This window comes from Ipomoea triloba, chromosome 4 (genome assembly GCF_003576645.1).
Source record: "Ipomoea triloba cultivar NCNSP0323 chromosome 4, ASM357664v1".
In the NCBI taxonomy this organism is placed as follows: domain Eukaryota; kingdom Viridiplantae; phylum Streptophyta; class Magnoliopsida; order Solanales; family Convolvulaceae; genus Ipomoea; species Ipomoea triloba.
The window spans coordinates 3,223,919-3,237,082 of NC_044919.1; the positions used below are offsets into that span (position 1 = coordinate 3,223,919).

The 13,164-nt window shown below is 36.3% G+C and overlaps 2 protein-coding genes across 2 annotated transcripts; one reads left to right on the forward strand and one right to left on the reverse strand.

Moving 5' to 3' along the window:
* The first annotated feature begins 188 nt into the window (after window positions 1-188).
* Window positions 189-7,129, forward strand: LOC116015746 (polyamine oxidase 1). Its single transcript, XM_031255919.1, has 10 exons — window positions 189-395; window positions 508-757; window positions 1,052-1,189; window positions 1,270-1,331; window positions 1,429-1,583; window positions 3,053-3,196; window positions 4,699-4,848; window positions 5,880-6,134; window positions 6,222-6,303; window positions 6,537-7,129. Exons 1-10 carry the CDS (start codon window positions 344-346, stop codon window positions 6,731-6,733), a joined length of 1,485 nt encoding a protein of 494 aa, XP_031111779.1. The 5' UTR covers window positions 189-343; the 3' UTR covers window positions 6,734-7,129.
* A 109-nt stretch (window positions 7,130-7,238) lies between these two features.
* LOC116015745 (U3 small nucleolar RNA-associated protein 21 homolog) lies at window positions 7,239-11,837 on the reverse strand. Its single transcript, XM_031255918.1, has 7 exons — window positions 11,611-11,837; window positions 11,465-11,492; window positions 10,786-10,886; window positions 10,345-10,548; window positions 8,301-10,197; window positions 7,794-8,008; window positions 7,239-7,546 (listed from the first exon to the last, which is right to left on the reverse strand). The coding sequence occupies exons 1-7, from the start codon at window positions 11,734-11,736 to the stop codon at window positions 7,397-7,399; spliced, it is 2,721 nt and encodes a 906-aa protein (XP_031111778.1). The 5' UTR covers window positions 11,737-11,837; the 3' UTR covers window positions 7,239-7,396.
* Window positions 11,838-13,164: the final 1,327 nt, after the last annotated feature.

A 13,164-nucleotide genomic window follows, 5' to 3' on the forward strand; every position in this document is an offset into this window, starting at 1 on the left:
AAAAAAAAAAAAAAAAAAAAAAAAAAAAAAAAAAAAAGAGATATATTTTTCATATGAGAAACGGTATGCGCAGTCATTTTCCTGTTCTAACGCCTAATAATTGTAAAGTGCAATCCTAATTTATCTGAGCAAAAAAAAATTATAAAACCAAAAAGATAAAAGGAACAGGGAAGAGAGAGAGGAAACAGAGGGTGAATCGAAAGAGGTTGTTTGTTGATAAGCCAACTATAAAAACCGACTCCCTCCCGCTACTTCTTCCCATCTCGTCAACTCAAATCCTCTCTTCTCCCATATACACACACAGATTAACGCCCTCTCTGCATCTCCTAGCCTTCTCTCTGTAATGGAAGATCCAGATCGCCGTTCCGTTATCATCGTCGGAGCTGGTATCGCAGGTGGGATATCATGTTAGTTGTGTCTGTACACGCGCACGGATGTGTGTGTGTGTGTGTGTGTAGTTTGGATTTTGGAATGTAAATTTGGTTGGTTTAATTTGCATGTGTGTAGGTATAACGGCGGCGAAAGTGTTGGCGCTGAATGGAGTGGAGGACGTAGTGATACTGGAAGCGGCGGACAGGATCGGAGGGAGGATAAGGAAGGACGAATTTGACGGAGTGACGGTGGAGCTCGGCGCCGGATGGATTGCTGGCGTCGGCGGCAAGCAGTCCAATCCCGTCTGGGAGCTCGCCCGCCAGTGCGACCTCCGCACCTGCTTCTCCGACTACAGCTGCGCTCGCTACAACATCTACGACCGCAGGTGCGTGACTTCACGCTCCTCTCTCTATCTCTCTCGTTTTTTCCTTCATCTCTCCGTTGTTCCGTCGTTCGCTATTGCGCGGCGGCGAGTGCCGAAAGGCTGAGCGCGATTTCCGGAGTTTCTGTTAATTACGGAATTTCAACTGTAATTTTGTTACCGAGTTTTCCGCTCACGAGTGCGGGGTGCGTGTACCGTGCACCGTACCGTCGTTGCTCTTCAAGTTATTACGGAGTATTATACGAAACAAACTCTCTGTAGCTTTGTCTTTTTTTTTGTTTTCGATTTCAATTACAGCGGAAAGATATTTCCGATTGGAATCGCTGCTGACTCGTACAAGAAAGCGGTTGACTCAGCGATCCAGAAGCTCAGGAGCCAACAGGCCAACCACGACGCCACCGTCTCCGACTCTTCAAATCTTCCCGAAACGCTGTCGTAAGACGAACTCTGCCTTATCCCATTATCACTTCCTGAACATTTAATTTAATTTATTTACTGAATTTTATTTTTTTCAGTATTCCAAAAACACCGATAGAGCTAGCAATAGACTTCATTCTCCATGACTTCGAGATGGCAGGTCATCTATTTATTTTTGCTTAATTTATATATAGCGTTTTCCGGCAATCTCTTAGTAGCATATATAGTAACGCAGTAGGGCGGGCTTGAATTTGCAGAAGTTGAGCCTATATCGACGTACGTAGATTTTGGGGAGAGAGAATATCTCGTTGCTGACGAAAGGGGTTACGAGCATTTACTGTACAAAATGGCGGAAACCTTCCTTTCTACGTCAGAGGGGAAAATTGTGGATAGCCGTCTCAAGCTTAACACGGTAAACGCAATCATTGTCCGGAATTCAGTAAAACTTGTACTCTATCTACACTCTTCACTGACGCACTCAGTTCATAGAGTATAATATATTATCCACGAGCTTGCATAATTTTAAAAGTCTTAAGTTTAATTTAACAGTATATGTTTTGGCCGGATAGATAAAATTTGGGAACAGTTCAGATAAAATTTGCAGCTTTTTGTTTGGTTGGAATTGAAGCCAATCATCACTTGGAAAAAAGAACAACTTAACTTTTACAAATTACTGTATGTATGGTAGGCAAAGTTAAAAGGAAAAGGGTGATAAGTGCTAGAGATTGCAAAATTCTTTAATTTTATTGTTTATATATGCAATTATGCATGCACACAATTTTGCATTTGTTTCGTTGCGCTGCTGTTGGGATTTGGATGAATGACACATCTTCTGAAATGTTGCCAGATGTTGACGTTTTCTAGAACTATTTTTGTTTGCAGATGATGAATGACACATTATGCATTTTTTTTCTTTGTTTTCTTGTTCCACATGCAATATATGTGCATAGTAGTATAGTATTATAATGATATTTACGTAATTTTTAATTGATAATTTGTTTTTTTTGTTATATGGTGCCATCAGTACCGTGTACTTCCCTTAGGTCATTGCTAGTTCTCCCCCCTCTCCTCTCTCTAAAACCTTAGCTCAACCCCAATTAAATTATGTATTTGGTTTTAGTTTCTACTTCTAGGTGTTTTTAAAATTGGAAATTTTTCTTTTGGAAGCAATTTTCTTCTTATGTGAAAGTTCAGGTTATTGGGGACCATTGGATAAGTTAGAAAAAGAGGAAGATTTCTTTCGGGCAATAAAAAAAAATGAATTGAGGTTTTGTTGTGCCAATTGCTTTCTTTGAAACTAGAGGGGAAAATAAAATTTAAAAGGTTCCTTCAAAAGAAGGTAAAGCCACTTTTCCACAATTTTACTTTCAGTGTGGGTCCGTATGGTACATGGAATTGATGTAGATGGATAATTCACCTCCAAGATCCAATCTGCAAATAATGAAGGCTAAGGCATAAAAGATGTTAATAATTGGAAGCTAATGAAGTGTCTTGTCAATTTTTATTTTTAGCCAGTGAACTTTTGATGAAAAGAGTAATTGAAAATTTGTTAAAGTTTAATTTTTATTTTTATTTTTTGTTAAAAATATCTTTGGACACACCATATCAAATTAAATTTGATTTTCATACCTTATTATAAGATTCATATTGAGTAGCTTTGATGGTTTAAGATATATACAGTAGAGTATAGGAGGATTAATTGCATGGATTTGTGCACATATTTTCATGGTTTGACCATGATGAGTTGGCTAATGTGGGGATTAGAGTTATGTCTCGGCCATTGTGTTATCTTTGAGCTTCAAAATCATCAGATTTATGTGAATGAAGTCAATGCATGTTTATAATTTTGTTGTATTAACACAATTCACGGAAATGGGGCAGGTTGTTCGGGAAGTGCAGCACTCAAGGAATGGCGTTTCAGTTACCACTGAGGATGGTTTCGTCTACGAAGCCAGTTACGTTATTTTGTCCGTTAGCATTGGCGTTCTCCAAAGCGATCTTATTTCCTTCGCACCACCCTTGCCTGTACGTCTCTCTCCCTCTTGTCTTTTCTATGTACTATATATATACATTATTGCTCCCTCTCTTTTTTTGCAAATGCAATTAAACAAAGTTTAAATTTTTGGAACTATGCTAAAATAATTATGCCAGCCAGGTGGATCTTTGAGTTTATAATTGACTATAAATAACATTTTTAGTTATTGAATTGTGATCAGGATAAATTTAGTTCAAGGTGTCATTGTTATTCAATAAAAACTTTAATTCTAAATTCTCACCTCTAATAACCGCACAAATGTGGGATTAAAAATTTCATTTTTTCATTAGTTAATGACTTAGTTTGTAGAAAAATTAGAGTTACCCACAAATGTTGTGATCCCTTCGTAGTGGTTGACTTTGATGAATATAATTCATTTGTCATTTATGTTGCCTCAAATCAATGCATGCTGTAATAGTTATTCGAGTTCCAGTTTCCAACAACAATGGATGGGTCGATAGAATCATAGAAAAATTGTGAGGGGTACAATTTCCACCTTGATAAGTATGCTCCTGTCATAATGTATGCGCACCTCTTTTTTCATGAGAATTCAACACCTCCAGTTGACTTCGATACAGTATAATATGTTGTATGGAGTATTGAATTGAATTAACATGGTGTATCTGCAGCATACATTTGTGACTGGGACCAGGCATGCTCTCCAATCATAACCTATGATCATTATAACATTATATATATATAGGATTGTGATCATATATGAGAACCAATCTTTCCATCAGTCCATGAGAACCAATCTCATCCATTAAAAAAATAAATCTATGAATGAAATTAATTGGATGGATTGAAAGCGTGCTTGTGCATATTACGCATTATGATGTTTGCACATTAAGTATGTAGGTATATATAAAAGGTGTTTTAGTAAAATGCTTTATGTGATTGAAGTTTTTTTATTAAGTTATTTGTCTCAGACCAAGGCTAGGATATGGGTCCTCTACTCCACTGGTACAGGGTGCACTACGCTACCTAAAGTTGGTCAACCACATAATATAGATATGCGTAGATTCTGGCTTTAGGTTATTAAATTCTGATGACAGCCTTGTTGGACAGGGAGCTACCACATTAATTACACTTTCCCTGATTGACAAAGCTAGGGACTTGGATATGTTTTTTTAGTCTTCAGACTTTACTAGTGGTGAAACTGTGGGTATATTTTGCATCATCCGCAGTATTGTGTGATTCTGATTTCGTCTTATCTTATCCCATCACGTTAAAGAGTAGGTTTTCCCCATACAAGTAATCTGCATTTTGTTAACTTATTAAATTTTGTTAGATGAACTAAACTATTTGATCAGTTCAATGTCTCAATAGACCATCTTAATTAAAAAATAAGAACAATCAAGTTCTGGTGCCACCTAATCCTCTGGGCTGTGGTCCAACTATTTGAGCTTAGTGTTTCAGTTCACTTCTTCTAGTTTAGGTAAATAATTAAATACAACTTGGAATAAATTGTGGATCAAATTGTAACATGCAGAATTGGAAAATGGAAGCAATCAGGAATATTGAAATTATGGTTTACACCAAGATATTTCTCAAGTTCCCCTACAGTTTCTGGCCATGTGGTCCCGGGAAGGAGTTCTTCATCTATGCCCATGAGCGAAGAGGCTACTATACATTTTGGCAGGTTGGACTAATATTGTTTTTGTCAGTGAATAATGATATTCATCTTCTTGTCTATTTCCCATTCTCATTATTATATCCAACTGTTAATGCCTATTCTACTGGCCTTGGTGTATAGTGTCATTTGCCATTTCCTTGAAATGTGTCATACATTTATTGCTCATAGAGTCATAAACGGATAACTCCCCTCCAACTTTAGCATCATTGCATTTATTGAATTCACTGTTGTAGGGTCTGGACCGTATGTGGAGAAGATTTCTCCTTAGCTCAATTTCTTTGCTCAGATATGAAGTTTGATCCACTCTTTGGTTCATTGAAACTTGGCATCCTTCCTAATATGTCAACTCAAGCTTAATTAGTTTGCCCTTTAGTTCCTAATAAAACAAAATACCGTGTATGACAGCTTCATTTTCTACTAAAAGAGGAACATAAAATATTTTTAGCATCACATGTCTTTCCATGCCTGCATCTTTATTGATCCTGAATGAGATGATGTTGATTACTGGCAATGTCGTATTTATTGGACTAGAAATAGACATCATTAATGTCACACCAGGCTTGTGTAGTAGCTTGGTTTTTCACTAAAATCCTATTCAATTCTTGACTATTCTTCATTACTATATATGCATTTGTGGATTACAATCAAATGGTGGTTTATTACTTCAAATCAAATTCTATCTCATTTTAATTTTCCTCGTTGCTTTCATCACATCTTAGGTGTTGCTATCACTCTTTTAAAGTTATCCGATTTACCTACTTCATATTCTAAATCTTTCTCAGCCGTTCATTTTATTTTACATTGACATAGATGACCAAGTACATGATATCATTAATTTCTAAGTTTCTTGATAGATATCACATTTGTTGTCATTTTCAGTAGAAGATATGTTAGGTTAGCATTCCTGCTGTATTATATGAGATCCCTCACAGTAATTTAATTATGCTGCTGAATGGATGATATAGGCAGTCAATAACTCATTATTAACTAATAATCACCAATTGAGCTGGTTGTTTTTGGTGTTTTAATGTGAGCAGCACATGGAAAATGCTTTCCCAGGGTCCAATATTCTGGTGGTGACACTAACGAATGGGGAATCAAAACGTGTGGAAGCTCAATCAGATGAAGAAACATTGAAGGAAGCAATGGAAGTACTGAGGAACATGTTTGGGCCAGATATTCCTACTGCCACTAACATACTAGTCCCACGTTGGTGGAATAATAGATTCCAACGTGGCAGCTACAGCAATTACCCCATCTATGGTAATCACCAACTTGTGCATAACATCAAGGTTAGCACTCACCTTATGCTCTCTAATATTAATCCAAGAAAACACTACCATGAGTTACTTAGCTGCATCATCATGTGGTTTCTTCAGGCACCGGTAGGGCGCATATTTTTCACAGGAGAGCACACCAGTGAGAAATTTAGTGGTTATGTCCATGGAGGTTATTTTTCAGGTCAACAATTATCAACTTTTTTGTTTATATAACTGAAAGATGTGTTCTAATTTAACTAATAGTGAGATTTTGTTCAACATATCCCCTCACGTGTTGACATTGTCTTATGTCAATATTGACATAATTATATATCAGATAGCTAGTCTTTCTCTGTCATGATATTAAATTAAGTTGTTAGCTAATGAGACATACGTAATGCTTCTAATGCTGCAACCATTCATTGCCGAGCACAGGTATAGACACTTGCAAAGCTCTTCTTGAAGAGATGCGAAAGGAAGATGGAAGAAAGAGCGAATCTCAAGCTCTATTACTGGAGCCATTGTTAGGATCCTTAACGTTGACGCAAGCAGACGCTGTCTCTACAGGTCTCCACAAATGTGACATTAGACGGCTCTTCCTCAGCGAGGGACTCCCAGAAGCCATCTTATGACTAAATGGATCTGCAGGTGTTGACACTTACATTGCCAAAGATAACAATGATTTAATTACTACTGAAAACTGTGGACCTGACAATGAATACATGACAAGCCCTTAACTGCAGCAACAGTGTCAAAGTAAATGTAAATCCACTAGAGGATTGAAAGAGGTGGAAATGTATGAAGATTTTTCTCCCCGAGTAGACAAGCAAGCAAGGGGATATATCATTTTGATAGAAATTGATCAAGATTTATTTGTTTCCTTTTTTCTGGTTGCAACCCACTGAAAACTAAACATGCGATTGGTACAAGAATTGTATTCCAATTTGTCCTATCTTTCAATTATAAAATTTCAAAAACAATGTATTGCTATTTGCTAATCTGTTTAAAGAAAATGGGGAATAAATTCAGAACTTCCTTCTTATGCCACTAAACCTGAGAATGATTTACTCCTACGTCTAAGAATGCATCAATGTTTAAATCTAGTTTGGTGTTCACGGTTAACATATGTGAAGTCAGTAAGAAGAAAAGAAGTAATAAAGATATCTTGCTTTGCTATCATGCTCTTAACAAGCTTAAGCTTGCAAAACCAATACAAATTACAATGGCACCCAGAAAAACGCCAATGAACTCCCAAAAAAACAAACCTGAAATAAGTTCGCGGAGCAACTAGTTAATCAAAATTGTGAATTACTAAGAAATGTGACCATGCATCTGGCACTCTGGAATAGCTTGTCAACTCGTTGCCAAACATCTGCCTGGATTTCTAGAAGTTTTTGTGCCTTGACCTGCAACTTTGGTTGGCATCGAATTGCTTCACCATGAATCTGGCAATCATTAATTATAAAGGTTATTAGTGCCGTATAATATTCAGCAAAGTGATGAAGAAAGATTCAAAGGATAACATTTTAGAGGGGTATTGTTAATTCCTAGGCAACAATAGATTGTTAGCCCTCCCCCTTTCTATTCAAACATAGGTGAGAATTCCATCTACCTAACATAATGAAGGATATGTTCAATGACAGTAGAGTAATCTCATGTACTTTTACTGTGAGAGCATTATAGAGTACATACCTTCAAAAATAGTCTAATAAGAGCCTGTATAAACTCGAAGTTGTTCCTGCATGAAATCTCATGTATGAAATAATCCAGCAGCAGTCCAATGAAATACAATTCCTGTCTGTTTTCAAGATCTTGTTCATTGTCATCATCGATGAGTTGGAGCACTCGCATTTCCATATCCAACGTTGAAGGGGACAAGGTTTTAATATAATCAGTGAATTCTGCAACTGCAACATAAATCAAGTGCTCAGATCAATAATCAATATAAAGTGATGAATAGTGCAATGTCAAAAGGCACTAAAGAATTAAAGATTATATCTCCATCTTCAAAATCTGAAACATCAATCATAGATTTTGCACATACACACAATGATATCCATACATGTGCACACAAGGTTTTAGAGTAGCTTCCCTATTCCTTTACCAATCATTTCACATGTATCATTTTTGGATGCAAAAGTGCAAGTTGTCTGGGAAACTAATATGCACATATCCATAAGCACAAAGCCATGAACTTACAATTTTCACTCTTCGCGGATGACTGAAGAATTTGCAAGAATTGGGAAACTGGCAGATTAGATTTTCTCCAATTCTCCTCCTTTTTACCGTCCTGTGCATTCTTCTCCTCAGCAACGTCACTGGGTTTAAATAAAATTTCACCAGAGAGGGAAGGAATTGAAGGTAAGAAAAATGGAGCCTTCTCCGGTTTCTTTGGAGGCTCAATTGGTTTGTTCCGCTCCTTTATGATGTCCAAATTGATTAAGCTTTGCCACTGACTCTTTGGCAATAGTGAGAGTGTGACTAGATCTGGAATTTGCTGATCAGAAGTTGCAAAGTGAGAAGTATCAAGAACATCTTGCGACTTTACAGTGGGTCTATCACCATCATTTTGAGAACCTTCCTCTGAGGAAACTGATGGCATCTTAACACTCACAATTTGTTTCCCGCTTCCATATGATTCAAAATTAACAGCTCCAGAGAACATGGCCTGGTTGACCCATAGATAGACACCATTTTGATCAACATGAGTGGTGGCTAGGACATCCATGTTAGGCGACAGAGATAATGCAGTTATAGAGATATCAACTTGTATGGCATCAATTTGTCGAGCTAGGATAACATCCCAAATTCTAAGAGTTCCATCCATGCTGGATGTCAAAAGCCATTTCCCATCCTCACTAAAGCACATGTCTGTAATGCGGTCTGTATGACCCTCAAATTTTCGAACCATCCTCAGCGCAATAACATCAAACAAACGGATAACTAAGTCATCTGCCACAGTTGCCAAAAGACCATTGGATCGATGATGAACAATCTTCACTAGAGAACAACCTATGTCCCATCTAGACTTTAACGCGCGTCCTTTGAAGTCCCAGACTTTCACATCCCCATGATATCCCGCACTTATCATAATGGTATTTGTGGAATCACAAGCTATTCCAATCACTTCTCCATCATGAGCATAGTTATTCCCTTCTGATATGTCACCATAACTACCACGGCTGATTCCAGACTGAAGATTAAATCGCTCAATCCAACCACCAGCTGTCCCTAAAACTGCAAAATTGCCACATGCACTAATTGCACATGCTTTGACTGGTGTTGGGTTTTCAGGGCATGGACTAAGGATATGCTCACCAAGAACAAAATTTTGTAGCCTCCATACATATGCTTGAGTGGTGTCCATGTGACATGTAACCACATTGCACCAATCACGTTCCCTAATTTCAGCAACATCAAATGCAATAACAGGCTTTAATTTTATCTCTTCTGCCTTCAACTTGAGTTTTTTTGCTCTTTTGGTCACATGTCGCTGAGAAAGCTCTCTACTTTGCTGATCCTGAATAACAGAGAAAAGACGGAAGGCACGATCTTGACCAGCAGATAGAATATGTCGCCCATTGGCATAGTACTTGATACATAAAGGGGGAGCACTGTGACCACTTCTAAAGCGCAGTAAGCGGGGATCACCATCAGTAGTATCAAAAATCCACATTTTTATTGAATTGTCAGCAGATGAACTCATCAGTACGGGCTCATTAGCAAAGAAATGAAGTGACACTATAGCGCAATCATGGGCCTCTCTAATGACAGACTGCAGCCTTCTCTTCTCAAGGTTCCATATACTGATTACACCTGATGAACCTCCAGATGCTAAAAGTGGCTGCCCATCAGTGCTAAAAGATAATGCAGTAACAGAACCCCGTGTAGAATGAGTAAATGTAACAATTTCTTCATCATAACGAATATTATGGACATGAATTTTCCCATCAGCGCATCCCACAGCAACAACATCTAGTGCTGGAGATGAAATACAGCAATTTATAGAAGACTTCCACCTATTGAACTCATATAGTTTTTTCTTTGTGCTAATGTTCCAAAGTTGCAGAGTACCTTCTTGACTTCCAACAATAACCTATTCGAATATTACACAATAAGAACAATTTAACACAAAGAATATGTTATTTAACATATTTATATTCGATATTAAAAGCACAGAACAACCTAAATATTAAAAAAAAAATTAAAAAGAAGAAAATATCAGAAACAAATCAAACAATACCTTGTTTAAGTAAGTATCTGGATGCATTATGCAGCTAGGTGTAAATTTGCCCTCTAGCAACATGTGTCCAACTGGAGCAACGTTCTCATCTATTCCTTTGAAGTTCCATGTGTAGATATTACCTTCAACATCAACACTTAAGATGTGGTCACCGAAAAGTAGCAAGTGGTTAACCTTAGCACTATGCTTGCTCCAAGTAGCCACCTGTCCACCAAAACATTAGCTCCATATTCACGCAAGTTATAGCCGCAAATTATATAGCAACAGAAAACAGCATTCCCCTTCCATTACAATTACAAAAATAAAGGCAACACATTTCTATGGAATATGCTAGAAAATAGATAAAATAGTAGAGTATCAAAGTGGATAGATTCAGCGAAGGCTAAGTATAAGATCATCACATTTCAGACTTCAGGAAAAGCAAAATCTTAAGGCCCAAACCTGATGAGTACGCTTGACAACTGCAATGTCACTTCCATAGGCAGCAAATGTGTAGTCACGGTAAGAAGCAAGAGCTCGTATCTTCTTTGGTAGTTGAGGGCCTTCATAGCAAAAAAGAATCAAAATCATTTAGGAACAATGAGATGGCACCAAAATTATGCCTAGACAAACAATTTTCTACCCTTCAGAGACTAAAACTATTGCTTCTGTGAGCTTGTTGCTTTAGCTGACCATAGTTGTTTTAACAATAAAAATAAGGATGCAAAAACTATTTACTCTAAAATCCAAGTTAAAAGAGAAAACTAAGCCAGAACACTTGCAAAAACTTAACTCCTCATATCAGCAATTGGCACACTGAGGAACAACAGGCAGTGACAACAAAAGCTTAAGATATAATTTGATCAAGTTAAATAATTATTTTATTAACAGCATGCATGATTAAAGTTATGTCCCATCTTTGTGTGTGTCTTATCTAGGTCTGTCTATTCTTGAAGCTCAAAATTTGTTTCCAAGTACACCATTCAGATTAGTTAAGAAAAACAACTTCCAAAAATATTTAAAAGTGAAAAAACAAAGTAAACTGCATCTCACTCCATGCCTCACCCCGGATACTAAAACTAAATCAACTTATCAAGGATTAAAATTTTGCATAAATAAATGAATGTGATGAAGGGCATACCAACGAGAACCAAATTGAGCTTGGCGCACTGCAAAATAATTTTCAAAACCAACAAAACAGATTGTTAGGTTTTCGCAATATGAGCTCAGTCAAAGTATTCAGACTTAAGGAGTGAAATAACGTGATAAATTTAGACATTAACATACGTTGTAAATCTGGAAAGCTTTGCCGATGCTGACGGTAACGAAGGTCTCGGTGCCGAGTCTCTGTACAGAGATGGGAACGTTGCTCGTAATATATCCAATTGCTCTGAATGGTTCGAAAATCCCCATTCTTGTTGAGCTTAACCAGAAGGAGAACAGAAAGAACAAGAAGGAGAATGGCGTCCGCTTCCAAGGGTTTAGGGTTTTGGTAGAGGGGAGAATGGGAGGTGCTCATACGACACCGTTTTTTATGTCCTGCAGGACTACAATTATACTCCTCTCTCATATTTAACCCGTCATACTTATTACAGTATTTATTAGTCAAACTAACTTTTCTTTCTTATTTATTTACTTTAGTATTTTTTTACGTATTTTAAAATTTAATATTTTGCGCTTAACAGTACTTTTACAGCACGTTTGGTTCACGAAATGCATTTGAAGGGAATATGAATATTATTCCATAAGGAATGAAATAGGTAGGGAATAGAATATGAATTGTATTCCAGCGTTTGGTTCGCGGAAGGAATAGACTTGGGAATTGTATTCCAGCGTTTGGTTGGTTAAAAGAATAGAAATGGAATATATATTTAAAAGACATAAATGCCCTTGTACAAAATTTATTTTTATTATTATTATACATAAATACCCTTATAAAATATGTAATAATAATAATAATAATAATAATAATAACAATAATAATAATAATAATAATAATAATACTAAGGACATTCATGTTATTATTAATATTAATATCATTATTATTATTATGTAATAATAAAATAAAAATTATAATAATATTAATAACAATAATAAGAAAAAATGAATAATAATAATAATAATAATAATAATACAAATTAAAACAAAACTACATATATAATATTTTTTTTTAAATACAAATTGGAATTTTTTATCCCACATTGGTAACTTATGAAGAGGAGTTAATTTGAGCTCTTCTATATAAGAGAAACATTGTTTTTCTTTTGAAATTAACAACAGAATGAGGAAGCCTTAAAGAGCCAAAAGCTCATTCATTTAAAGAACCTTAATTGTTCTTAGTTACAAGTTAAAAAAAAAAAATATATATATATATATATATATATAATATATATAATATATATATATATATATATTATATGAGCGTTTTGGGAAAATGAAGATATTTCTCCAAAACATGTCAAGGGGCCTAATACCTAGGGGGGCCTAGGAATCTCTATTCCCCGCAAGGGGAATTGGTCATTCCCAGGAACAATGTTCCTGGGAATAGAAAGTTTTACCAACAGCGGCGGAATAGGCCTATTACTGCGAATGATATTCTATTCTAGACCTATTCCGCGAACCAAACGTGCCATTAGTGTAAATTTTAAATATATAAATTTGTATACTAATACTAAACTTAATATTTTGAAAATTTGAATTAAAAATAACTTCAGCCACGCTTTTGTAATCGAATGAGACACATAAAATGTGGGGAATATATGTGTATATAGTTTTCCATGCAGACACGGCTTCATGTACGATCGTGGCGGTCACCCACCACTAAATACACATAAATGCACC